The 25,684-nt window shown below is 40.3% G+C and overlaps 5 protein-coding genes, 4 long non-coding RNA genes and 1 other non-coding gene across 15 annotated transcripts; 4 read left to right on the top strand and 6 right to left on the bottom strand.

Annotated features, from left to right (window-relative positions):
* Positions 1–1,187: 1,187 nt before the first annotated feature.
* Positions 1,188–4,289, bottom strand: aimp2 (aminoacyl tRNA synthetase complex interacting multifunctional protein 2). 2 transcript variants are annotated; one of them, XM_008329654.3, is made up of 4 exons: positions 4,156–4,289; positions 2,706–2,924; positions 2,174–2,408; positions 1,188–2,023 (listed from the first exon to the last, which is right to left on the bottom strand). In XM_008329654.3, exons 1-4 carry the CDS (start codon positions 4,168–4,170, stop codon positions 1,635–1,637), a joined length of 858 nt encoding a protein of 285 aa, XP_008327876.1. In that variant the 5' UTR covers positions 4,171–4,289; the 3' UTR covers positions 1,188–1,634. The 2 variants fall into 2 exon arrangements, with proteins under 2 accessions (XP_008327876.1, XP_008327875.1); XM_008329653.3 differs by having other exon boundaries at positions 4,042–4,200.
* Positions 2,307–10,638, top strand: LOC103392894 (uncharacterized). Of its 4 annotated transcripts, none has more exons than XR_003052364.1 (4): positions 2,307–2,431; positions 4,661–4,821; positions 10,263–10,425; positions 10,498–10,638. It is a non-coding gene; the product is annotated as an uncharacterized LOC103392894 (long non-coding RNA). The 4 variants fall into 4 exon arrangements; XR_522963.3 differs by lacking the exon at positions 2,307–2,431 and adding an exon at positions 4,301–4,412 and having other exon boundaries at positions 10,325–10,425; XR_003052365.1 differs by lacking the exon at positions 2,307–2,431 and adding an exon at positions 4,301–4,412 and having other exon boundaries at positions 10,278–10,425.
* pvalb8 (parvalbumin 8) lies at positions 9,561–12,227 on the bottom strand. Of its 2 annotated transcripts, XM_008329651.3 has the most exons (5): positions 11,669–12,227; positions 11,123–11,191; positions 10,552–10,684; positions 10,289–10,398; positions 9,561–10,140 (listed from the first exon to the last, which is right to left on the bottom strand). In XM_008329651.3, exons 2-5 carry the CDS (start codon positions 11,181–11,183, stop codon positions 10,115–10,117), a joined length of 330 nt encoding a protein of 109 aa, XP_008327873.1. In that variant the 5' UTR covers positions 11,184–11,191; positions 11,669–12,227; the 3' UTR covers positions 9,561–10,114. The 2 variants fall into 2 exon arrangements, with proteins under 2 accessions (XP_008327873.1, XP_024920035.1); XM_025064267.1 differs by lacking the exons at positions 11,123–11,191; positions 11,669–12,227 and having other exon boundaries at positions 10,552–10,827.
* LOC107989870 (uncharacterized) lies at positions 11,037–24,958 on the top strand. The gene is made up of 8 exons (XR_003052362.1): positions 11,037–11,172; positions 11,605–11,712; positions 13,218–13,375; positions 19,712–19,903; positions 23,170–23,219; positions 23,420–23,578; positions 23,941–24,058; positions 24,824–24,958. It is a non-coding gene; the product is annotated as an uncharacterized LOC107989870 (long non-coding RNA).
* trnaq-cug (transfer RNA glutamine (anticodon CUG)) lies at positions 14,043–14,114 on the bottom strand. The gene has a single exon. It is a non-coding gene; the product is annotated as a tRNA-Gln (tRNA).
* LOC103392898 (parvalbumin beta-like) lies at positions 15,622–17,358 on the bottom strand. Its single transcript, XM_008329652.3, has 5 exons — positions 17,262–17,358; positions 16,706–16,772; positions 16,472–16,604; positions 16,009–16,118; positions 15,622–15,916 (listed from the first exon to the last, which is right to left on the bottom strand). Exons 2-5 carry the CDS (start codon positions 16,764–16,766, stop codon positions 15,891–15,893), a joined length of 330 nt encoding a protein of 109 aa, XP_008327874.1. The 5' UTR covers positions 16,767–16,772; positions 17,262–17,358; the 3' UTR covers positions 15,622–15,890.
* Positions 16,523–17,255, top strand: LOC103392897 (uncharacterized). Its single transcript, XR_522965.3, has 3 exons — positions 16,523–16,631; positions 16,822–16,867; positions 16,915–17,255. It is a non-coding gene; the product is annotated as an uncharacterized LOC103392897 (long non-coding RNA).
* LOC103392891 (uncharacterized) lies at positions 17,504–18,937 on the top strand. Its single transcript, XR_522962.3, has 2 exons — positions 17,504–17,639; positions 18,375–18,937. It is a non-coding gene; the product is annotated as an uncharacterized LOC103392891 (long non-coding RNA).
* Positions 18,801–21,347, bottom strand: LOC103392892 (parvalbumin-2-like). The gene is made up of 5 exons (XM_008329647.3): positions 21,259–21,347; positions 20,620–20,687; positions 20,193–20,325; positions 19,753–19,862; positions 18,801–19,085 (listed from the first exon to the last, which is right to left on the bottom strand). The coding sequence occupies exons 2-5, from the start codon at positions 20,675–20,677 to the stop codon at positions 19,060–19,062; spliced, it is 327 nt and encodes a 108-aa protein (XP_008327869.1). The 5' UTR covers positions 20,678–20,687; positions 21,259–21,347; the 3' UTR covers positions 18,801–19,059.
* Positions 21,503–25,516, bottom strand: pvalb5 (parvalbumin 5). Its single transcript, XM_025064268.1, has 5 exons — positions 25,432–25,516; positions 24,943–25,019; positions 23,865–23,997; positions 23,442–23,551; positions 21,503–23,183 (listed from the first exon to the last, which is right to left on the bottom strand). The coding sequence occupies exons 2-5, from the start codon at positions 25,001–25,003 to the stop codon at positions 23,158–23,160; spliced, it is 330 nt and encodes a 109-aa protein (XP_024920036.1). The 5' UTR covers positions 25,004–25,019; positions 25,432–25,516; the 3' UTR covers positions 21,503–23,157.
* Positions 25,517–25,684: the final 168 nt, after the last annotated feature.

Genomic DNA, 25,684 nt, shown 5'->3' with positions numbered 1-25,684 from the left:
AAATTGTGATTTTCGTTTTTTTAGATACAACTTTTCCATCACAATCCTCTGTTATTGTTTTTTAAAGAGACAATAAACCCTTAGTTTTTCTGGGTATTGTCGTTTGAAGCCATAAGGAGTAACACCAGGGACTGGGCTTCTTAATTTGCATGCAGCACTGACTGCACCATCACACAGATCCCTGATTCAAATAATGCTGTCTTCCTGTGCAAAAAAAAAACTGACAAAATGAGGAGTGAGCAGACGCAGCCATGGCAGCGTGCACCGTCCCCCAGTGTATTCTTTGCCCTGTGCCCAGATGTCAGTGAAGAGCTTGTCTTGTCTCACAGCTGCTAGGAGACCAACAGGAGGCTGTCAGTGAATACAAACTCACATTAAAAAAACGCACATCTGTCAAGAACATAGCTGTCTAAAACATGACAGTAGTAGGGATCCCCCCCCCACCCCCCAGTCTCTAGAGTCTAAACCCCAGGATCGTTCTCTTCTTTGTTAAACAACATCGCCTCCAGGACTATATATTATTATGACATATTTGAGTTGTCTGCTTTGTCAGAATGGGTTAGCTTAATATATCCTGGAAATGAAGCTGTCAGGTCTGTGACACAAGTGTAATTGGGAATGTATTCAGTCAAACAGCAGATGTGGAAGATTTTGTGATTTAAAATAAGGCCCCAGCAGAAAAGAGGTGATGTATATTGTTACTGTGTTCTTTCTTTAAGCATTAAATGTTATTTTTTTAAGTTTAGCAATGAAAAAAATACACGAGTTGTGATGTATTAGGAAATCAGGAATTATTCATTCTAAGACTTCCTTTAATGATTCACTTTCAGCAGAAATAGTTTTAGTGAATGTTTAGTTCAAAGTTTGGTAAGTACAGCCGGACTAAAACAGGACTTTCCAGGCTGTGTCTTAAGTTACTTGGTTCTCAGTTTTCTACCAGAAGAAATCTAAAATAATTTTACCCCAAGTAATCAAAGTACTTCTGTGTGGTATTTAACGAATTCTTGTCTGTGCCGGGAAGGAGAGGCAGTTCTGTCTTTAGGTCAGCAGGGTAACTCAGCTTAGTTTCTAATGGCAATTCTGCCACCTGCTGGACACATTACAGCACATTTCCTATCATGTTAAATGAGACAGGAGACATTTTAAAGTGACATTAGATGTAGTAAAACAAAGCCCAGACTGCAGTACCAAGTTTGAGCCAAAGTTTTAATGGCTTCAGAAAAAAACAAACAAACAAACAAGTTCTAATGTATAACTCCTGAAAATATCCAGTCATACACACGTAGAACAGGATCATCTTAGGCACAGAGTGGGAAAGTTTAGTATGTTTCTGTCAGTACCTGTGATATCATTCCATCACCAAGCCCTTGTCTTTACAGGCCCCTAATACTTCCTCACTAGCAAATAGCCTGAAAGCATTTTGTTATAAAAAAGCAGCACAATAGAGTTTTCAGTTTAACCTTTGACCTTCTCATTAGAGTCAGGGTCAGTTATTAATAATTTTAGTCGAGGAAAGCATTAGAAAGTCTCTCAGATAACAGCTGGGAGGGTGAACACCTTTTATTTGTTTCTCTCTCACTTTGCTCATTTTTTAAACATCCTGATGTCAGCTCTTAGGACCAACCCTCCCCCAATCACTGCACAAGTCCCTTGGCAGGACTGAAGTGGCCCAGGTTCTCGCAAGACTTGACCCAGCGCTGGACGTTAGCAGGAGCTGAAGGAGCTGAGCCGCTGCTCAGCATGCAGCAGTAGCAGGCTATGTCTGCTAGGGAGAATTCTGGACCCACCACCCACGGGTTGCGTCCCAGGGCTGAGTTGAGAGCCCGGAGGACAGCGGCGTGCTCCTTGGCGCTGCCTTCAGCCAGCTGAAAGAAAGCCACATCCACCCATTGATCCACCAGGGTAGCTAGAGCGGGGTCGTTGGGGTAAGGAGCCAGCAGCTTGAAGAGGAAGCGGGCCACGTTGGCCTCACCCTCAATGGGACACATGTTTCGGATGCTGAACTTCATCTGCAGTTTGGGGACTGTGGACAAGAGGCAGGAGAATCAGGTGTCATCCAAACAAGGACAAATACATCACTGCATTCACAGCATTTGAAATATCTATATGCAAATGTGTAGTGGTTTTCTACTTGCTTACTGCTCCACGCAGCCACTAATACAAGGCATCTCACCATCTTTCCATATGAGTGTGAATCCCAGCTGGAACAGGTGACGGGCGTAGCTGTCAGCATGCCGTGGACCCAGACAGGACAGAAGCTGCGGTGACACACTTGCTACTGAGGAGTGGACATGGACAGAGGAGAGAACCCGGTAGCGCTGAGAGAGCAGACTGTGGAGCACCAGCAGCGTCAGAGGTGGCTGTGCTGGGTTGGCATTTATGACAATATCACGGAGGGCACCCTGGTCCTACAGTACACAAGGTGAAGATGGTGAGTTACTGAATAAGAGATATGAACTAAATAAGTAGAAAAACATTCAGGTTTAATGCTGAGATGAAAAAGTCTTCCACTATCAGGCTACCAACTATCCACACCCTCATTTATGCTTCAAGACAAATTCTTTCATGAGCAGACAGTACCAGTTGGTACACTATTCAAAACTTGTAACAACAAGTAGATGTAAAAATATGATTAGAACAAAAACTCTTGAGAAAAACTCTTCTGGCATCGTTAGAAGACGCCAGTGTCTGGTCAGGTTTCTCACTTTGCCCAGTAGTGCGTCCAGGTCTGTGGTGCCTTGAAAGGTGGCGGCGCTGATGGATTGGGTGCACAAACTGCTGCTGACTGTCAGATCCAGGTCTGCATCAGGGGTGGTCACTGTCTTGGACAGGCCCTCCACTGCCGCTTTCAGCTCGTACAGTTTTCTCATGATCTCATCCTGTCGGGCCTCCAGAGCTTTGACTGCTGGATCTACCTCACCATTCTGTGGAGACAAAAGTGTGGAGTTTGAACAATTTCAGTACAACTTTTACAGCAAAAAGGCCAAAATACAACAGTAATTTCTTTTAGTTTATTCTTATGTATATGGAATCTAAAACTCCAATTCAATGTATTGATAAATATTAAATTAATCAGGTCTCCTATTATGACAAGATTATGAATCAGAAAAATTAAGGTAAATAAACAGGAGGACTGGTTACAGCAGAGGCCCCACCCAAGAAAACCTTGTTTTTTAAAATGTGAGCAGGTCTTTAAATCACCGCTTTGGAATTTTTTTTTGTTTTTCTGTTTGTGTTTCGTTTTTGGGTTGTTGTTTTTTTGCACGTTGTTACAACCTAACACATTTTCAGCTTTTTTTTTGCAATTGAAGCATTTTGACCAAAATTATGTTGTTTTTTTTATTTTTAAAAGCAAACATTCTATTTGTATTACATTGTTGAAATCCAGCCAATCGTTGCTGCAACCTACAATTATTTCAATGACAGATAATCCGACGTTTCCTTTTTTGAAGTATATATTTGTCATTTTGGTCGTAAGAAAAACAGTGGAATTACCTGTCTCGAAATTGTGAACTTGTCAAAGACTAGTTTAGTCAATTATTATTAGATTTGTCTGATTATTAAACTGAATGTTTTTAATAAACCAGAACAGTTGGAACGATTATGTTCGATTACATTAGAGGCTGTGGCGCAAACCACATAAACTTTATTATACATTAATTTCCTGCATAATTCTCAGTTAGTACTGCTTCATGTATGTGTAAGTAGCCCTTTATCATTAATACAAGTCAAGCTGGGGCGGGAGAAAGTGTCCAGATAATTCCTGTCAAATGATCGCTACTCCCAATAACAGTGCCTGCCAATTATAAAGCAAAAATAAGAAAACAAGTGTTTTGATTGACAGTCGTTGTTGATTTAATTGTTGCATCAGTTTTACAAGGTTAGCCAACTAGCTTAGCCACAAAGCGGCTCTTGCTAACAAACTGGGAGAAGCTAACTTCGGGTGAAAATCGGCAAAAGCGAAAGCAAAACGAAATATATTTGCACAACAGTGAAGCAGGGGGGAAATTATTTTAGCGAATGAAATTATTTAACAGTTACCTGAAGCGCGTGTTCGGAGCAGCAGCTGTTCCCTTGCTGCGCGTGGATATTTGGTAACTTGTACATGCAGGTGGGTAAATCTATCTGAATGTCACCACCACAGATGGGCTTTACCTGGTACATAGGCATGGCGGGGTCTGATCACAGTCACAGATAAACCGTTCAAACACTAAATCACACACCACACACACGTCTTCAGTGGTAGAGGCGTTGACAGCAGCAGGCACCGACCGAACCGGCCTGACCGGAAAAGGGCTCTTGTGACGTCACATCCGACAATTGGGTCACTAGTTTGTGTTTCGTTCAAAGAAAAAGAAAAAAGAATCTTATGTTGTGGCTGATTTTATTAATAATTACATTTAGAATGTAAGGTAAGTAAATGATGAAGCCAGTAAATCCTCAAGTAACATTTTTTCATTTTCTAAACATTTCTTTTTAACTCATGAAAAACATTTCCTATGTATTTATAACTCTTCAGAATTAGCTTGAATGTAAGAAACGTCAGTTGTAATTAACTTAAACCATGTCGTTTTGTTGTTGTTTAAATGTGAAAGAATTTAGACTGACTGTCTGAATTATGTATATAGACTTCAATGTATGTATTTCTTTTCTATTTTAGGATATAAATCCGGAAATGTTCAACAGTAGTGGAGCGTTGTCCTGGTATCCATTGAACAGCTTTGCCGATGTTACTAAATGCAGAGAAGGCAGTTCAATAGCAGGCTGTAGCCTGTAGAGAGCAGTGGTGCTGCAGTTTTCAGCTCAACCTGACGTATTTACGTAAGTGTTTACATTTGAATGGATTTCTAAGATTTTTATTTATTTGAATAAGTGTTTGTAAAGAACATTACACCGTGGTATTCAAGCACAGACAAAGGAAATGAATTATTGATTTATAAAAATGGATTAGACATGTTTGTGAATTTGAAAATACTGTAATACAGCAGCAGCATGAATTATTAGCTTATCTGACCTCGTCTTTAAAAAGCCCTGCACAAACGATTTACACATAAGCATTGGTGATTCAGTCCAAATGCATTTACTGAAAATCAGATTATGTTTTGTCACATGTGTTATCTTTCATCCACACCGGTGGGCAGTATAGCCATCACAGCTGCCTGTAGCAACAGCCTGAAGTGTGAGTGGATTGTTTGCCATGTAGACTAATATTTGGGTGTACAGTGAGTCTGCAGTGGAGTTTGTAACTAATTTATATCTTAGATACGTTATTCTCTGTTGTTATGTAAATGAGTCCTGGAGGCAAATATCCCATACAAGCAGAACACTTTATATCTACAGTACCTGCTCCGCCTGAATAACCTGCACATCTAACTGACACGCTCAGTCTAGCCAATGTTATTCAATCTCAAGTGATCTTTTTCCCTTAATCAACCCTGACAACACAATCATTTAACCGAAAGCACTTTAAGAACCTGCAAATCTGTCAGCCGTCGGCCTCCCTGTAACTTTTCTTTGTAGTCACCTTCTACATTGTCAGATGAGGCCTCTTAGTACTGTTTCACACCCTCTACTCTTTGGCCCCAGCATAGAAGTTTAATGAAAATGCACACTCGCAGCTGACGTCCCAGCAGCTTGTTAACCCTGAATAATTCACTGTTGAAGTCTGGTTAGTAGAAGGAGCCAAGGAAGATTAGGGTTATTGGGCCAACTGGGCAGCTCTGCTGAGGTAACGGTCAGATCTGATGGCAGCTCCATATACCTGAGCTAGAAACTGAGACTACAGGGGAGCTGAAACCTGACAGTTCACAGTTGTTCTTTAAATCATGTAGGGACAAGGGAGTCTGTCAGGCTGTAGGGAGTAGGGAGTAGGGTTGAAGGTAACACAGACCTTGTCAGTGCTATCTTACCCTGGTTCAGTCTTACTGGGTCAGTGATATAGGTAAACAGTGTGTTAAATGATAGATGGCAAATGATACTTTGCTTGGAGTACCTTAAACACAGCTTATAAATTATATGTTGTGCACACATGGCTTCATTGTAATTACTGTCCTGAACCAAATCATGTTGAGGTGTGTTAAGCTCATGGAGGAGTTGGACCAGAGGAATAGTCGTAACGTTCATGTTCTGTATGGAATCTGTGTGAGAAGGATAGCTGCTTGAAGAAGACAAGATTTTCATCAAGTATTTGTTTTATACTTCGTTAAAGTAAAGTGGTAGCATGATCAATAAATAGTTAAAAATGAGCAGAAAGTAGAATAAAACAAAAGGCCAGAGTCATTATTTTAACTGGAACATTTTCAGACAATACATTGTGATCCAAATAAACACTGTCCAAGTGGTTTTACCTTTTTAGGATTTATTACTCTATTTTATTTTGATTAATACTTTATCGAATCTGAACTTAAGGCACATCTTTTAATCAGAAACAGTGGAAAAAATTCTAAAAATATACAAGCTTTCCAGACTTTTTTTTCTGTAAAATTTTACATGGACGCTACGAGGCGTACGTGATCTAACTTATCCAGACAGCATGCCTCCACGATCCAACAGGTCAACACTGGGTTTTTCATAGATGACACTGACCATCTTGTGTGACAGTGCCTTCTCATTTGGAAAAGTCTGCAAAGTATCAATCTGCCTCTGCACCACTCCACGACAGCTATTACTTAGTCTGGGGCTGAGTAAGCGCATGTAACAGCTGCTCAGGGCCTTAATCAGGGCGTGTTTTTTTTTTTTTAGTTCAAATTGCAAACTTGCATTAGTCTAGTTAATAGAGCCCGTGCAACGTATAAACAAGAGCCTATCAAGTGGCAGAGATGCAGACGACGGTTCCAAACAAGGTGGAAGCTGTTTTTCTAGAACCAGTCATCCACAAATGTTGTGTTTGTTTCAGGAATGGCCACTGATATGTCACGGGCTTATCATTTATTAATGAGGGGAAGCTCCACGCAGACATCATAAGTAGAGGCTCAGGACCACTGCATGTGGGACAACAAGTAGCAGTGCTGTCAACCCCTGCATTATGGATAGTGTTCCTGCACAGAGTTCACAAAGCCCATTCAGTCATCCTAACACGCCAGTTAAATCTTTCACGACGTTTCTCCCCGTTCCGACTATCAGGTAGCAACCTCTCTGATGCTTCCAGACTCCAAAACACTGGGGAAGAGTCCTATTATGATTCGGCCACAGGAAACTCTGAACTAAATGGTCAGCAAATAAGCAGGCGGTAAAGCCTCTCAGTCTCTTCTTTAGCTCTAAGCCATCAGCTTGTTATCAAGTAAAGATGGGGCGCACATTAAAGTTTCACACACAGCTAATCAGTAAGCTGAGCCTGACAATCCTTTATTGATATGAGTTTTTAGCCACAATGAAGTAAAGACATCAATTATTTACGTGCCAAGCAGGAAAACAGATTATAGGCCACCCCAAAGGGCAGGTGTGCATCCTAAAGGTGTTTGCATTGTATTAACAGTCAAATAACGTCTTTGAATATTGTGGTGCTGGTTTACGTTGGTCATTCAATGTCTGCAACATGCTTCGAAAACTATTTGAACGCAGGCAAAGTAAGACTGTAAAGTGACGTTCTGGACAGTTTCTCAAATAACAGGGTAACTGGTGACGGGCTGCAGTTTTTGATATAAGGTTTGAAAGGAGAACACTCCAAAGGCTTTGTCTATGCTCACATAGTTTAGCTCCGGAGTCGTTGCTAAAGATGCTACGGGCAAATCAGTAGTGATTGCATGTGCAGTGTCTGGCCAAGCACCAGGGATGTCCAGGCTTATATTAGAACTTAGAACATACTGTCATAACAAGGCTTTGTTTTTCACCAACTGTATGGATTTTTCGCAGGACACTGTCAGGTATTCATTTACACAAGTCTGTACTCAGTACTGGCCTGGCTGCCGTCAACAGCTGCCTTACAGAAATAGCGTCCGGAGCATCATCAAGAAAAGATGGGGAGTTTTTTTTTCCTGACCTGTCACATCTCACGTATCTGATGAACCAGAGTGAAACACTGAACACATACAGCCTCGGTCTGTCTCTCTCTCACTCACTCCATCCCCCTGCCCTTGAGTCACATTATCTTGGACTGCTGTCCCTCAGCAGCATATCTGACCGTTAGGGACGACCTGTTGTCTCACATTTCCTTCCTCTGTACCACTTGCTGATCCCGACCCACAGGGGTCACGCCTTTATAATGTGTCCCCTGTCTTGTGTTACCTAGTGGCTTTCCCAATCCTGTCCCAGTTTCTGGTGTGAACCCCTCCTCCTCCCCCCAACTTGTCCCATAGTATGTTGATCCTGTAGTTTAAATTTATGAAGAGGCTGAAACAGCTTTGATGGTTAGATGACATCTATTTCATAGAATATTTATAAGAAATGGAAGTAGATATTTGGTTATTGCAGTAAGAATGTAAAGCTGTGCCACGTTGGTTGTCCAGGTCATTGGACTGGTTAGAAGAGAGGAAATTATGGGAATGATTAGAATTTTCCAACTGGATTTAGAACAAAATCCAACACTTGCCAGAAGAGTTGTATGTGTGGTCATTATGTGTTTTTCTTTTAAAAAGGAAATGATGACAGTTTTGTACAGTATGATGCACTTTAGGGTTAAATATACCAATACCAATGTGTCTATTCTAATGCAACCATCTGGTGGAGGCCATTCAGCAGAAGACAGTGTGGATGTTAAAAATAATGTCTTTATTTTTCATCTTTATCTTCTGTCATTTTGATGCATACTGTAGACTCCCTTCTGCCTCTGTGATAGCTCTACACCCCACTTTCGTAAACATGGGCCTAGTTTATGCATTGACTTTCCAACAAAATCTTAAAGCATTTTTTTTTCCTTAATGAAACACATCCTTAAACAAATGCTACAGACTTTAGCTGAGCGAGTCAGTGAACCCACCACAGATTTAAACCGACATCTCTCAGGGTGAAAGCTGTATTTGTGTTTGAGAGATGTTCCAGTGAGAAGTTCTAAAGTTAGGGCTGTCCTGGACGCTGACCGGTGATTCAGAACTGACCGGTACTTGTGAGACGTTTAAGATGAATATAAGGTGTCATCGCAGCCTCGTGCTAATACCAGGGTTTGGAGCGCTCATGTAAGAAGCAGGTGTGTGCTGTAATAACCAGCTTCTCCCTGTTGTACACCGATAATTAGAATGACAGCAAGGAAGACGTCTGGGAATAAACTGTTACCCCACTGGGTGTGTGTGAATAGTGAGGTGATGGTTAAATGAAGTCCGGTGAATCCTGTAAGTGCAGACCACGGCTTTACTATGTCTCCTACAGACTGTAGAAGTGGAAGAAATGTCCTGAAATGTTCACTTTGCTGAGAGTTTCAAAAAGACCCGGTCGAAATCTGAGACTCGTGTATTTATTTTTCTTTGCAAAATCTGAGACTCGTGTATTTATTTTTCTTGAAATTGTCTGCCGGACAATTTCTTTGTTCATGTGAATGCATTTATTTGCTTTGGATCTTGATGGTGTATTGTATTCTTGCAAATTATTGCTTGATGGTGTATTGTATTCTTGCAAATGATTGGGTCAGGGTGTGTGTGTTTGTGTGTGTGTGTGTGTGTGTGTGTGTGTTCAGATGGGTTTACAAAGCTGAGGTCAGGTGTCACCCGATCCACTCAGGTGGTTATCAAGGTCACTTCCTGTGATTTCTCCCTGTGTTAGCTTGTTGGTGCCTCACGTTCATAGACAAAACCCACTGTAAATACAGAAACTAAACCACAGTGTTTTTATTCAGTACATATACTCCAATCAGCGAGATAACTTTTTTTAATAACACCTAGAAGACCTTTCAAAAACACAGCACACACTTAGCAAAACAAGTCAACGAGTCAAATAACTTGGATTGTATTCTTTTATTTTCTCAGTAATTTGGTAAATGGTACAACTGTTGGGGTGAGGAAGAGGATCTGCGTAAAACATAAAGCCTGGATGGATGACAACGCATATGACCTGAGCGAGTGGAAGTAAATTAACTAAACTGGTCTATGATTTAACTGCAATAGGAAAAAAGACTCCTTGAGTAGCAGACTGCATGATGGGAGCAGAACTGGGGTCAGATAATGTGGTGGAGATGACGTCCATCTGTTTAGGAGCTCACCATGTGCTGGAACTCTGTGGAGAAGAGAGAAAACGTTGGTTATTTATCTGAACTGTACATGCTTGCAGCTAGAAAAACAGCTTGTAGTGTGAGATGGGAGTGAAATGTCTTTAAATATATTTTATTTTATTCAAAGCTCCTCAAATGTTAGGATCTGCTCACCCTCTACTCCAATTTTCCCATCGCTGTCGTCATCAGCAGCCTTCAGGAAGCCCTGGGTCTCTTTATCTGTCAGGACACGAGCACCAGGAGAAAACCTCTGCAGGAAAAACCTGTCAGACGCAGAACAACACACGGAGGTATTAAAACTGTTCTGCTGCAGGAAAAACAGTCTCTTCTGTAGCTGTGATATTGTCTTTTCTCTGACCCAGCTGACCATGTGGACACGATAAAGCAGAAAAAAGCGGCAATGGCGTCTCACTCACTTAAGCTCTTCCTCCTCGATAAACCCACTGGCATCATTGTCCAGGATCTCAAAGACCTTCTTCACATCCTGAGAGCTCTTGTCGCTGAGGCCACACATCTTGAAAAACCTCTTTGGGCAGAAGGAGTCTGGAGCTGCAGAGGGAAGAGAGAAACAAAGCTGAGTCCCTGTTTTAATTGGAAAACACTGCCAACAGTTTAGCTTTCTTAGGTCTACCAAAACAACACTGCTGATGCTGCAAAGTCCATGCATGTGCTAATGACACTTTCCAAAGTATTAGTGTAAGATCATTTAATCCTTAGACAGAAAATCAGATATTGGAGAGAAAATAATGGACATTTTGTAATTTAATTAAAAAAAAAAGATCTATGAATGTTATCTAAACAGCTAACAGAGTTGTTGAAATAATAACACATTAAGGTTTTAATAAGACACCTACTTATGTTGATGTCAAATTTGTTTAAATCATATTGGTTTGTCTGATGTTTCTGATTACATCGACTTAAGTGAAATTTTATTTTTTTGAATAAAATCAAAGGGAGAACAGTGATGAAACCGGAGGATCGTCCTACCTTGGCAGTCCTTGAGAGCAGCGTCGATGGCATTGGCGGAAAGGACGGATGTGAGTGACATTTTTATTTCTGTTGGAGAAATAGAAAAAAGCCGAGGTGAAAAACTGATACATTTCCTTAACGACAACCAAGTCTGAACACAACGGTATTTAAATCCATCCAGCTGACTGACAGGACGAACATGTAAAAGCCCATTAACCAGTTGTTATACGCCTGCAGAATGATGTGGTTTTGATGCAGTGCATACAAGTGACATTGTTTCCTATCCATTAGTTTAAACCTTAAATCAAAATAAAAGTTTAAACAAAAATCGTTTTAAAAAAGTGCTCCTGGTTTGCAGAAGAAGACGAAAAAGTTGTGCGTAAATGGAGAGTTTCTCTCCATTTACGCACGGACGTCGTTCGTGTATCACTTTATGGAGTTAGAAAACTAACGTGTCTATAAGCGAACAACACAATTAACCACTCATTCCTCACTTTCAGGTAGAACTGATACAAGGAATATTAAAAAATAAATCTTCAGTGTCTCCACGGCGCAGCCACTTACCGTGTTGAGGGGGAACTCGCCCGGTCGGTGATCCAGCAGAGGAGGTAAGGCTATGTGGTGACTCCTGTCCGTTCAGGATGATTTATATATAGGTCTGATTGCAGTGACAATGGGGTTTGCTTGAGTTACCTGTCTGTGGATCAAATTCTAACAGCCCGCCCCTGATCCAATTTCTCTGCTAACTAATTAACCTTTACTATTTATAACGCCGCGAGGCAGAGAGACGAACCGCACCGTGGACATCTGTAACGCCCTCGAATATTACAAATTAGTTTAAAAATAAAAAAAAAACGCATTCTCAACTCATCCTATACTCACTCGCTCCCTCTCTGCTGCCATCTCAGTATTTCTCCTCCCCTCACTTTAAGGATCATACGGTACAATAGATGCCGGGATGCTGTAATGTGACTGTGAACTGGGATGTCCTGTCCTCACTTTGTGCTGTATCTGCACCCTTCCCTGCTAATATCCATTTTCAGACAACAGTCCCTAAAAAGAACTTCATTCCTGTTGATAATTCTTCCTATCAGTACATTTGACATATAATGAAGAGAGGTAATATAATGCAGGTGTAGGCGCTGGATTAAATGGCTGGACTGTACTACTGTTGATAATTCTTCCTATCAGTACATTTGTACATTTGTACAGCTGTTCAACCAGCCTTCAAGAGAAGAGTGAGGAATGCAAACAGATCTAACAGAGTTGAGACCAGAGTTGTTGATGCTGTATGAAGTAGAAGATGAAAATATAAAAATACCCACAGTTTGGAACAAACCTGGAGGTTGTATTTCAAAAACGAGTGAGATAAAAAATAATCTCAACACTATAGTTATGACACTTTCTGGAAGAATAACTATGGTCAAAATAAACAAAATACGAACGGCTCGGCCGTGTGATTTCTCATATTTGGAGGAAGTAAAGGATGATAAATATAAACATAAATATTTAGGGAACCTTATTGAATTGATTGTGGAAGGATTTTCAGGCAGAAAAGAACATGAGAAGATTCTCATAGAAAACCTCAAGGATCTTATACCTTAGGTAGTTGTTTAGTCTTCCTAGAAGACAATGACGCCATGAATACTTCAAAATTATCAGGAACTAACTCCAGGAGAGGTGCACTAAAGAGGAATGAGCAGGGATATCCTGAAAGGCTGGCCCTGGTCTAAATTTACCAGGATCTGGTTCAGGTGACCACTCAACACACCACAGCTGTTCCACATTCACACGGCCGACTCTCAGGGATGCTGATGATTAATCACTTTGTCATTGTCTCACACTGATGAGGATGAGGGTGAGGATGAGGGGACGACTTCTCTGAACTGCTTTGTCAACTGTGCTGATGAAGGAGGAGTCAAGGTCACCGTGGGATGATTGGGATTTAATAGTGAAGTTGATCAGTGATCCCAGAGATTCACCTGCACCATTCAGACATGTGTAGCACACACAGGTTTCACTGCCGGGGTGCAACACCAACATCATGACTGCAGGAATATCTGTGTGTGTGTCCCCCAAAGAGTTTCCTAACGCAGTGTCAATTCATCCACAGGCAAAAATGATGACTGCAGCTTGTCTTTTCCGGGGACATTCGTGGCTCCCGGGGAGTGCGACATAAACAACTTTAAGGATGATTAAGCACATTCCCAGGAGAGCCTTCACTGCAGTGGAGCACTGTGGGGAAACTGATACCTCCCTTCAATATGTAAGGTTAGTTAAGGGTTTGTAATTGCAGCAGTGTTGAGAGGAGACACAAAGGATGGACCTAAGACCTGTAGTTCTCAAACAGGGGCATGTGTACCCCCATTGGCACTTAAAGACACTATCTGGAGTATGGGATTTTAAGATGATTATTGTGGTGTGGTGCAATTGAAGGTTCTCATGAATTAATTGTTCTCACAAAAAATATAATTGTTTTAGAGAAAACAAAAAAATCTAACATAAAAAGAAAATAAAACACTACAAAACATTCACACTTTTCACTAACATAAAAAGAAAATAAAACACTACAAAACTTTCACACTTTATAATTAGTTAGTCTTGGTAATGATTACATAATAGCAAAGTCTTAGGAACCCGATTTGCAGTTTAAATGAATGAATGCATTCATCAGTATTTATCAGTGTATTTTTACGTGTTTGTTTGGAGGGGGTAAACTGCACTGACGTCACAGTCTGTTTCTCAACCAAAACTGTTTTGCGTTGGTTACAGGATACTTATCCTACAGAATATTTCACAGTGATACGTAACTAAGAATGACGGAGAATTCTTAGGTGAAATAGTTTAAGCGGCTGTTTTCCTTAATGTTGTGTAAATATTAACCACTTAATATTTACTTTTGGTTTTCTATACTGTGAATAAGAAGTCCATAAAGATTAGGTTCCACCGAGATTTGAACTCGGATCGCTGGATTCAGAGTCCAGAGTGCTAACCATTACACCATGGAACCGCTGTGTGGAGAAGGGTTATCACATTTGTTACACATTTGCCTGTGATATTAATATAGCGTGTAAATGTTATTTAAATGTTGTGCCTTTAAGATTATCGTCAACATTTGAAGCTTTTAACACACGAAGAAACATCAGCAGTAACCTAAAACGCGTGCAAGGGATAGTGAAATTTGATTGGATAAGGGATTTTACGCAATGATTACTCCAAGAGTCAACTTTCTGAGAACTTCCTGCTTTCATTCTTGGTAAAATTAAAGCTCGTGTCTCTCGCGTGTAGGTTTTGCCTTCATCAGCTTTTCCTATAAACCTAATCCCGGTGCCAACGTGTTTGTTGGGCCCCTCAGCAAGTGATGCCTGATAGTCTAGTAGTTAGTGAGGTTTATAGTGCAGGTGGAGCAGGTAAAGAGAAACTCTATCGTCTGCTTCAGATTGTGTGTGAGAGCCTGGAGACACCGGATCGAGAGCAGCGGTGCGAGGCTCCCCACAGCCCTGTATGATGTCATGGGCCATGTTGATACCTGCTGGACTATACAGTTACTGGCCAATTATTTATTCATTTACATCTGCTAATGTCCTGTACCAGGAAGGGGACCTCAGCCTTTTCCTCTTACTTTTGGCTGTTTGAAGGATTACCTATCACTAGCTATCACTAGTTATGACTGGGACAGACTGTTGAAAATTCTAGTTTATTCCCTTTTACTGTACATTTTCTATATTGTGAAGGACGTTTGATTTATCCCTTACTTTTAGATTTTTTCCGACTATCGTTTACTAGGTTTCTTTCATCACCTTTTCATTCTTCCGTCTCTTATTTCTTTCTGATAATCGGACTTTTTTTCTCACCTACACAGACCACTTGTTTAAATGTATGGTGGGAGTTGCTTCTACTGTACTGTACGTCTAAAGCGATCCTCCGTTCCGAACCCATACGTAATGTTCACATTTAATAAGGCACCCCCATCTAGCGTCTGCAAGGAAGAACTGCAGCTCCCAGCACACTTCAAAATTAAGACCTTGGTGTATTTAAATTGCATTTTGTACGATTTGAATCATTAGATGGTTTAATCTCTTGGATGGTAACGATAGTCTTGGTGTATTTGAAGACTATGTAAAAGTATATATTGTTCATTTTGTTAAATCTAAACTGATCAAGTCTTTTTTTTTTAATTTACATCCGTTACCTGTAGTGGCGGCGGCCATATTGGATCCCAGTGTTTACATAATAACAAACTTGATTATAGTTTACCAAAGCATCCACACGGTTTCCTATACATCTGAACAACAACCGTGTAGCGAGGGAGGTGTAATTAGATGTGTAGTAACCATTAGGTGTTGTGTTGTCTTACACAGTTGCGGTAATATGTTTGTAAAATGTTCCTTTATGAGAAATTATATTTATGTAATATTTTATGGAACCATTGCCGACATAGGATTTGTAAGTTTATTGTTATTATTATGGGGATGGAAAGAGACACAAAACATGTTCCACGAATAAATGCCCAAGAAGACCGTACCAAAAGAATATTTATTCTTTTTTAACTGTTTGTTTTTCCTGGAAAGTGCATCGTAGATTTTACAGTAAGCAAAATTCATATTTAAGACATGAACACGACCGAACAACATTGATCATTTTTTGGACAGTGTGTTGCGGAGGAGGAAGCATACTGTATCTTAAGCAAATGTATAAAAATTATTTATATTCAGATGAAAAGAGGGGGAGGTCGATGTGGGCTTGTTTGTTCCACCAGAGCAGGTCTTATTGGTCAGTTGCCTCTTCATGGCTTAACCATGGCAATGAACTCTGCAGGGACACAGTTGACAGCGGAAAGGAGAGGTCATTACACATGAAACATACACGACTGAAATGTTAACAAAAACCTCTAGAGGTCGCACCAGAAGAGCCAATCTTGCCGTCGCCGTCAGTGTCACCAGCCTTCATGAACGAGCCTGTCTCCTTGTCGGTGAGTGCGCGTGCATCCTTTTTGAACACCTGCAGGAACAGCCTGTAGACGCAGGAGAGCGCTGGTTAGTCGAGTGACTCTCCAAGTCTTCTTCTGATCATTAATACAGTAGACCTTCATACTACCCATAGACAATAACAATTTTCTTACGAAGCGAAACAAAAACCGGAGTTTTTACTATTAATCAACATTTATAAGATTACCATTAAATTTAAAACCCTGGTTTAAAAGAGTCTGAACGTGGTTGACAAGGTTAATTGATGGAATGAGGATTATTGTTGCTATGTTGAGGTCAGGCATAAGAGTGTAGTTGGGGTAAGTCAACAAAAATACCCATTTCTAATTTGCCTTTTGCATGATGGCAATGCAGTTTTTTGTTTATGCAGGTGTCTTACTTCAGTTCTTCCTCCTCAATAAAACCACTCTTGTCCTGGTCAATGATGTTGAAGGCCTCTGTCAGCTGTGCTTCGGATTTGTCACTCAGACCACAGGAAGCGAAGAACTTCTTGTGGCAGAAGGAGTCAGCAGCTGAAAACCACAGCAATGTGATTATAAGTACGAGAATTATAATACAGAAACGTTCTACTACTCAGGGTTTGCTGTGGCTGTGAGTATGTTATCAAACTAACCTTTACACTCTTCCAGGGCTGCAGCCACTTTGCCACTATCCAGAAGCTTATCAAAAGACATTTTGATCTGCAAATGTAAAGGATTTGAATAATTCAAATCTTGTTGTGTTCCTTAGTATACCAGAATGAAGAGTTGTTATTACACCACTGCTTTTACAACAGGTAAGTATCAAATCAGACCACATTTTACACCACTGCTTTTACAACAGGTAAGAATCAAATCAGACCACATGTTCTAAACTATCTGATCTGTTGACAAATATAGCCTTTAAAGATTATTGTTCCGGTCCTCTCGGTCTGTTGTTGTGTCCATATCCTTAAAACCAAAGCCAAACCAAAACTAACACATGTTCCTGTAGAACAGTTCACAGATGCTGAAACTCTGACCAGTGATCCCTGTCTTCATGCTGCTGCCATTCTCAAAAGAAGAAAAAAACCCCACAGTGATCTATCCCTCAGCAAAAAAAAAAAATCACCTTTTCCTTAAAAAGCACAGACTTCCATCAGCATTATCCCCAGCTCTTCTTTTTTCTGTGTGTTTTTCATGCAAACTCACCTCTGGAGTTGTTCCTCTGTAGGGTACAAATGATACAGACAAAGGTTCAGTCGACTGCAGTGATCTTCACTGTGCTCCCAGTGACCTTTTATAGTTTCACTCCATCGAAACCTGAGGCATAAGATAACTGACACCACCAAGGAGATGAAGCTGTGCAGGAGGAGGGGGTGTCGAAAATTTCTCCAGCAGAGAGCAGTCTATTTTGAGTTTCACAAATGAAGACGCTTAAAAGGTGCGTTTGAAGAAGTCTTCAGTATACCCCTGTGCTAAGAATAGGCCTGGACACTGCTGAGGAGGACAAATTGGAAATGCTGCTGGAAACACGCAGCCTTTTTAAAGAAGGTGGACACTGGTGGGCACGTCTTAGAACTGCATGGTGTAAGTGGAACCACTTTTGTTCTGAGACTGTTGAATATAAAGGGAAAGTTCAAATATTTATGTGTTTAGTTAAAGTCGTGAAGTAAAAATACTCCTTGAATACATAGTCCTGTGTATTGTTGTATGATTATTTTAGTATTTAGTATAATTTTCTGATATACATTCAAATGATAAATATTCAGTTCATGCTGCATTTGAAACTTTTTGATTGGATTTTTTTAACAAATCCTAAAAATGTAGTTGTGTTTTTATTGTTTTTATCCATTGTCTATTGTGATCAATTTAAGTGATTTATTATTATAAGTATACTTTTTTAAAAACAAAAATCCCTTATGATTTCTTATACTATTTATCTCTCGTTCTCTCTCTTTATTTTACAATGTCAAAGATCATCTTGTTTAGTCAATTCCACTGTTATTTTTGTATCAGTTGTTTAGGGCCTTTCGTGATCTTTAGAGCTCTGGCCAGTAGGTGGCAGCACATATCGGTAATTACTGCTTCTGTAGGACTCATGACTTGTCTTTGAACATATTTCCCAGGATTTAATTCCCCGAAATATCACATTGAGACATTGTTTCCCAACATTTAAATTATTAACTTTTCATTGATGTTTTCAGAAACTTTAGCATGTGTTTCTCCAACAATTCAAACTGCTTTGATTTAAAAGCTAATGAGCTACAAACTGAAAAGCTGCAACACATTAAATAATTGGTTTAAACTTTTGTCTCTTTGCAGCAGATGAAACCTGTATGGAGGTCCTGCTGATGCAGCGGTGGCTGTTAATAGCCCTCCTGTTGCCACAGCAGATCAACTAATTGACTACTCGGCAGTTGGTGTAGAGAAAAAGACCTTGGAGCAGCGCGCCTAATTATACTTTGTGTGACAGCTATCCATTGCCGCCCTCCCTGGGTCCAGGAAGGCCCTGGGCCGTTCCTGCTGTGTCTCCTGGCCTAGGTCCAGCCACACTCATCTTCCCATTAGCTAATTATCAAAACAAGTGCTGGCGAGGTCACTTCATCTGTCCCTCATCACCTCCCGAGTATTCGGAAACCCCTAGCACCACCTCTTAATCAACCCATTGTGTTGACATGCAGTAGTCACAGCTGTAATAGGCACACTTTGGGATAGCAGAAAAGATTGACCTGAGCAGGATGACTTTACACCATAAGAGTATTTATTCCTGGTTTTTCACTCTTCCTCACAAGTGCAGATGGTGTTGTACAGTTTGCACAAGTCATTTTTCAATCATATCACACACCTGGACAATAAATTGACAGTAAAAATTGTGTTCAATGTTGAGAAATAGTCCGCAGGCAACTCATAAATAAGATATAAAAAATATTCTTTCAGCTGATGAGTAATGATTCTTGAAAGGAGTTCGCAGTTCCCAGAAAAGAGGTTGATCTCGGTCAATGGAAATTTATGCCTTAACAAGGGCAGCAAACTCTGTAAAAGTAGAATAAAAACCGCTATTAGTGAGGAGCAAGATGGCTTGAGATTCCGATGTTACTGTATATCAGAGTGCAGTGGTCTAAATCAGGTGTGTCCAAAGCCTGGTATTTGGGCCAGACTAGGCCCATTAAATGTTTAAATGTGGTCTGGAAGTGAATGTTAATCAGTACAATTTTTACAAAATGTATACAAATAAATCATATAAAGCTAATGCTTTACTATTACTAGCTACCATAGCTGAGTGAATAAAAATAGTGTTTTAAGCATTTTGTAGATTGGAGGAATTGAAGTACCTCAATGTATATACTGTGTGTTTTGGCCTTGACAGTTTAAATAATTTTAATTGAGTTGGTTATATTAAATGTATGAAATAAGTAAATAATTTGAAAAAATGTATTGTATTAGCATATGAGCCTGAAGAAAGTTGAATCGGCCCACATACATTTTTACATTATCATATCAGGTCCGCATGAAATATGTTTGGACACCTCTGGTCTAGTCTTATTAAACCCACTGCTGGGTATTAAAGGTATTATGTCAAATTATGAAATTAACTTTTTTTATTTAACTATTTTAAATCTTATTGAAAGTGTGAGATTAATCCTGTTTTGCTCTGCCAGGTCTTGTTGGAAAACTGTGGCCAGTTTCTGTGAGAACTCACCATCAACTCCGATCTTGCCATCACCATCACTGTCACCAGCGGCAAGGAAGGCCTTGGTCTCCTTGTCAGTGAGAGCTCTGGCACCAGCAGAGAAGTTCTGCAGGAACAGCCTGTCAGGTGAACACAAGGGGAGAGCAGAAGTTAAAATGAGGTTCGTACTGAGTTCAATTCTCTAAATCAATAAGTGGAGTTTCTTTTTAAACTGTGTGTTTGAAAAGCTCATCTACCATTTGAGTGTCTACCCCATCTACCCCTCCTACCCCCCAGTTAAAGCCAATTTTAGCTCACACATAAACATGGCAGGATACTACCCCTCAGCCTTACTTTTAAAAAAGTATAAAGTCACTCATGCCACAGTATCTGAGGGATGTTTTGGGGCTGCTGAGGCCTGAGTATTTAATGTCTGCATGCTGTAAGTGTGAAGTTTTGGGATGTCTTACTTCAGCTCCTCCTCCTCAATGAAGCCACTGTTGTCCTGGTCAATGGTAGCGAAGGCCTTCTTCACATCAGCATCGGACTTGCCAGCCAGACCGCATGCCTTGAAGAAGTTCTTGTAGTCGAAGCTGTCAGCAGCTGGACAAAAAGCACATTTCAACATCATTAGTACCAGATTTTAATGGTACTCATTAAAACAGGGATAAATGGCAGACAATATTAGAAGTTTAGAAATGGGTAGACCATGACAGTCTCGGCAAATCTAATCACCTACTTGCTTGTGAACCTTAAAGAATCTCAAGCAAGTCTTTGTTGAGACACTTAAGCTAGAACTGTTTGCTTGGTCTTCAGTAAGTTCTATTGCCGATTTCAAAACTTCTAATAGAAGTAAAGGATCTGAAGACATTTAGTGCTTCAGATAGTGAGGCTCACCTGCGCAGCCATTCAGGGCAGCTTTCACATCGGAATCAACAAGTCCAGCGAAGGCCATTTTTTCTTATCTGTGAAGAGAGATGGAGATGAACATCACACAGTGAACATTTTATGCATTGGCAACCAAGCACTAGTGAAAGGGAAACGATCAAAGGCCCCGACTGTAGTTTTAGTTTTTATCCTTATGTAATGAAAAGGCCTTAAATCATGACACAGCAGTATCAAATAATAATAAAAAAATAACTGTGAGGCATATTCTTGCTGTAATCTTATTAGAGACTACAGCTGCAGCCAGTATTGACACAGCACTGGAGAGTTATCTTCTGTCAGTGCGCAGATCGGACTCGGTTCATCCTGTATCGTTCTGTCAGTAAACAGACGATATTTCCATAGACCAGTAAAACCGACAAAACCAGTACAAATCTCGGTGCAGCGCGGCCTGGCAAGACGCAATCATATCAATTTATCCGGATCAAAGTAATATCTTAAAATTGCGCATTTATCATCCATAGACGTCGCTGTTCAATTCTCCCAGTGGTCCGATCATAGAAGGCAGCTAAGTCTCATAGTCCAGTCGGATCTGCTCCCCTGCATCCCTTTTCCTCCTCAGTGCCAGAAGGTCCCAGATTCCACACTCACCTTTGCTCTGCGTTGAGGCGAGTGAAAAACAAGGAGGACTGGGAGTGAGTGTCGAACCTCCGTCCTGCACTCCCTTATATATGTAGGAGCAACACCATTTACAGAGTTTTGCGTGTAAGTATCAGGTACCAAGATGCATGGGTTTCGAAAAAATGTGTCTAGTAGTCCAGACCTATTTTTAGGCCAACAAATGAGGATGCTACCATGTGTGCTGGAGGCCTATAGCTAGACGTGTGGAAACCCGAGCAGAGCCGCAGCTCGTTCACTTCACGGGACATGTTGCACTTTGGAGATTTATCGCCCGCACACATTTATTTAATGATGGCGATTTTACTGTCGCAGTGTTGCAGATGGGAACATAACTGCAATGGCTTGAAGTGTGTCATCATCCTAACGGCTCTGCTGCCAAGTGGTCATTGGATTAACCAGAGACAGGAAATGTTGAATTTGAATACCATATCATTACGTCTCCACAGAAATGCTAATTACAGCACATTAAAAAATTTTTGCATCACAGTGAGGGTGATGTGTTTATTTTTGCACGATTGAAATTGCACCGTTGAATTCAGTGAGGGTTTAAAATGTCACAGCGTCAGTTTTGGTGTCGCAACACCTCTCTGAGATGGTTTCAGGTGATAGAAATGTGCCTGTTGGTTCATTGGTAAGCCACGTATACTGTATATAATATTTCCATATGGTACATGTGAACTCCTAATGCAGCACATGGCAGGGATAAAGGGTAAACAAACCCAGTGCCCTGACGTCCTTAATAGGAAATGCACCAATCATTCACACTATTTTTGTGTCCGCGAACCCATGAACAAATAAGAAACGCTTTCTTTTTGTGATTAACAGATTTAACGTTAGCACCCCACGAGAAGACTTGATTGTCACCGTGTTTTGTCCTGCGCCTCTGGCTGTGGTGTGTTTTGTGGATTTTTTGTTTGTTTGTTTTTTACTTTTAATTTTTCCATGCTTTTATTCTTGACCAGTTCCTGTTTAAGACTCTTATCAGTTCACTCCTGCGGGAAACGATTTGATCTCCAGTAATTACTGCACGGTATTTCTGCAGGAATTCGACCTTCGTCCAGCAGAAGGCAGTAAAAGTCCCAAGGCAGGAAAACCATGCAGGGAATTTGAGTCCATACCAAAGCTGGACGATGCTTCCAAATGATTTACATTCACGTTTTTCCCCACGTCAGATTAACTCCTCAGCAACAATATGTCTGACTGTTTTGGCTGTTATGCGGAAGTGTTTTTTATGTTTTTTGTTTATCTGTTGAATGAGTAGTAATCAATAGTCTCTATTTAAATGGAACGATGCCTTAACCTTTATAAGGATAGTCATGTAAATAAATATAAGTAATAATAAATATCTTATTTTCAGGACTAACTTGAAACCTACTCAATGGATGTAATTTGACTGGACTGGGAACATGTTTAATGCATGAAGGTTTCTTTTTATTACGGTGATGTAATTCCTGAAGTTAAGATGTGTTGATAAGCATCAATGCATTATAGAAAACACTATTATGATTAGCCACACCAGTGGAAATAAACTATAACCACTGTTGCATGCAATCACACTCTAACCTCATATTATAATTATACTGTATATGGCGCCTTCCATAGTGGATGCACCCCGTGTCATGTATATAAAGACAGCAGTCATATGACAGTCAACAAATACATTTATTGTCCCAGATTATTAATTAAACGCACACTCAGTAAATGTCCATCTTTAGCTGCCTATTTGCCAAATCTGTTGATTTGAAATATTTATCTTCTGCATCACAGCAACACACACACAAAAATCACATGGAATGTCATGTAATGAATTCACTTTCAATTTCTTTCATCGTTGGGAACGGCAGCTGGAGCATATATGTCATGTTCTCTTTATGATTTCAGAAGATCACAGAACTCTGCAGGGAGGGGGAAAAAGGAGGATTCAGTTTTCTGTAAGCAGGAAGTCAATGGTTAAGTCAGTTTAATTTTGCTGATCAACAAATGTATGTCCTTCTTTATTTTGCCCTATATTTAAGGGAAATGTCATATAGTTTGTTACATGTGCATTTAATTGAGTGTAACTTCAGCACTAGGTTGTGGACAGTTCCTCTGCACTGCACTGTTTCTCAGTTTTTTTTCATCTGTTTTTCAGATGTTTTTTCAGATGGACCCACCTTCCATCCCAATCTTCCCGTCATTGTCTTTGTCTCCTGCAGACATGAGCGTCTTGGTCTCGACCGCAGACAGCTCCCGTGCTCCAGGAGAGAAGTTCTGTAGAAACAGTCTGATGGATTGGAGAAAAATGAATTAAGTAACTGTAAAAAGCTATTATTTTAAATGCAGAAGCTAAATGTTATTGCATTTGACCTTTACTCCTGTATAGGCAACTGTTGTTTTTATCTTTGACTGTTTCCTCATAGTAGTTCACATGACCATAGATAAACAGATGTAAGACACACGTAAAAACAAGCCCACACACACACACATTTGTGCTAACATGTTCTAGTAAAACTCTTTCTTCTCCCACCACCACCATGTACACACATACAGATATGCACACTCACATTAACACACACACACACTTCATTCCTCCCTACTTGAGCTCCTCTTCCTCAATGTAGCCACTATTGTCCTGGTCCAGAACTGTAAATACTTTTTCCCTATCTGCCTCAGGTGCTCCGATGAGTCCCACTTGTGCAAAGAAGGACCTGAAGTCGAAGCTGCCTGGAGCTACAAAGGAAGAAGAAGGAGACAAAGAGAGAGAAAGGCAGAGAGTGAGAGAGTTGAATGGGTATGTTGCGTTACGCTCAGATGATTTTCATTCTACCTTTCAATGACATTTACCCAAAAGACCCCGTAGCACACTGCAGCCTTATACTATTACAGACTACGTCACTGTGTCATTGAAGAGGTAGAAGAACAGAGAAAATGCCAAAGGCTCTATCGTAATTTAAATGCTAAAAGCCACTAAGGCTTATATTTCAAAATAAGTCATAACACATCAAAACAAACGACAACAAAAGCACAGCTTTCAATCTGTATTACTTAACAAATATTAGTCTTAGAACAGACAACAATAAAAAAACACAACTGAAGCCAACCGTTGATGTTTTTATTAAATGTGCCTCAGTAAAAACAGGGACATATTTTTTAAATTTTAAGGTTTTGTTCATTGTTCTTGTCTAGATCAGTATAGCTCTGCATCTTTATTAAAAATAACAAGAAGTCTAAAAGTGATAATGTGATGCCACAATATGAAACACTTCTGGCTAAAAGATATGTAAGCAAAGACATAAGACAATTCGGCCTTGTCGTGCAGATATAATTGCTCGAGATAAATAATTAAGTGCTATGGGATGTGAAGGCTGTATATACCTGGTGTGATTTGTTCTTGTCTAAGTGAACACTTAACATGAACACTCTGCGTAGTAACTGCTCTCCTGCCACATGGCTGCCAGGTTACCTGCATGTCCCTTGTCCCCACTGTGAACAACATCCCCAGTGGGAGTGGGATTTAATAGTGACTGTATCCTTCTGACCCTGTGTGATATGCAAGTGGAGATGCCGTATGCAAAGGTACTATGGAGGATGTGTTCTTGCTTTAATGATGACATCCTTGCCAAGTCGGGGTCCCAAGTGTCCCAGCCTGTGCGTGTGCGCACTACTTTGACTCACCTTGACAAGCCTGGACTGCAGCCTTGATGTTCTCCTTGCTCAGCATCCCTGTAAAAGCCATGGTCCTCTGTGGCAGCCTGAGGGAGAAAAGACACACATACACACACGGAAAGCAAAGGAAATAAAGAGGGAGAGGGAGTATGAAGGAAACAGATTTATGAAATAAACACAGGAGTCTAAGATTGAAACTGCAATTTATTATGTATTATTAACTTTTATAATCCATTTTATTAAATTCTATTGCTACCATCTATAACTCCCACATGATGAGAATGAAGTGTACATTCATTGGCTGTGAGTTTTAAAAAAAAGGTAAAATAGAAGAAGCAAAAATAGTGACTCTGCTTTACATTTTTTAATAGTAAGTGATAACTGATCATGTCAAAATTAGCTGACTCCACATACAAAGATGTTTCAAATTATAAGTCGAATGCATCGTAAAGGACAAAACTAGAAACATTTTGAACAAAAAACTTTATCTCTACGCACCTTTCTTTGTGTTTTCACTTGCTGAGCCTCTGACGTGCAGTTCTGAGCCTTTCTTCGCCCTGCGCCACTGAGCCACCAACACTCTACTGACACTTCGTGATACAGAGCGCAAAAAGACAACCTGACGTTTCTTTCCTCAAACCCAGGAGGGTTTACTCCTCACTACAGAAGCTCTCCCCCACCTCCTCCCCCTGCCTCATCAGTTAATCAGAGCAGATAATTTTCTCCCTCTTTGTTATGCAAAATATATAAG

This window comes from Cynoglossus semilaevis, chromosome 17 (assembly GCF_000523025.1).
Source record: "Cynoglossus semilaevis isolate Cse_v1.0 chromosome 17, Cse_v1.0, whole genome shotgun sequence".
NCBI classification, from domain to species: Eukaryota; Metazoa; Chordata; class Actinopteri; order Pleuronectiformes; family Cynoglossidae; genus Cynoglossus; species Cynoglossus semilaevis.
Note: the sequence above shows the minus strand (reverse complement) of the source record. Positions and strands in the feature narration are given on the sequence as shown.

Coding starts and splice junctions, on each gene's coding strand:
- pvalb5 (XM_025064268.1), bottom strand. CDS start 25,003: ATGGCTTTTACAGGGATGCTGAGCAAGGAGAACATCAAGGCTGCAGTC. Junction 23,552..23,864: donor ATTGAGGAAGAGGAGCTCAA/GTAGGGAGGAAT, acceptor CCAATCCATCAG/ACTGTTTCTACAGAACTTCT. Junction 23,184..23,441: donor CGGGAAGATTGGGATGGAAG/GTGGGTCCATCT, acceptor CCCTCCCTGCAG/AGTTCTGTGATCTTCTGAAA.
- LOC103392892 (XM_008329647.3), bottom strand. CDS start 20,677: ATGGCCTTCGCTGGACTTGTTGATTCCGATGTGAAAGCTGCCCTGAAT. Junction 19,863..20,192: donor ATTGAGGAGGAGGAGCTGAA/GTAAGACATCCC, acceptor TTCACCTGACAG/GCTGTTCCTGCAGAACTTCT. Junction 19,086..19,752: donor TGGCAAGATCGGAGTTGATG/GTGAGTTCTCAC, acceptor CTACTTTTACAG/AGTTTGCTGCCCTTGTTAAG.
- pvalb8 (XM_025064267.1), bottom strand. CDS start 10,802: ATGCATGGACTTTGCAGCATCAGCAGTGTTGTTTTGGTAGACCTAAGA. Junction 10,399..10,551: donor ATCGAGGAGGAAGAGCTTAA/GTGAGTGAGACG, acceptor TGCGTCTGACAG/GTTTTTCCTGCAGAGGTTTT. Junction 10,141..10,288: donor TGGGAAAATTGGAGTAGAGG/GTGAGCAGATCC, acceptor TCTTCTCCACAG/AGTTCCAGCACATGGTGAGC.
- aimp2 (XM_008329653.3), bottom strand. CDS start 4,170: ATGCCTATGTACCAGGTAAAGCCCATCTGTGGTGGTGACATTCAGATA. Junction 2,925..4,041: donor GCTCCGAACACGCGCTTCAG/GTAACTGTTAAA, acceptor TTGTCTCCACAG/AATGGTGAGGTAGATCCAGC. Junction 2,024..2,173: donor CACACTCATATGGAAAGATG/GTGAGATGCCTT, acceptor TCTTGTCCACAG/TCCCCAAACTGCAGATGAAG.
- LOC103392898 (XM_008329652.3), bottom strand. CDS start 16,766: ATGTCTTTTGATAAGCTTCTGGATAGTGGCAAAGTGGCTGCAGCCCTG. Junction 16,605..16,705: donor AGCCCTGGAAGAGTGTAAAG/GTTAGTTTGATA, acceptor TGTGGTTTTCAG/CTGCTGACTCCTTCTGCCAC. Junction 16,119..16,471: donor ATTGAGGAGGAAGAACTGAA/GTAAGACACCTG, acceptor CTGCGTCTACAG/GCTGTTCCTGCAGGTGTTCA.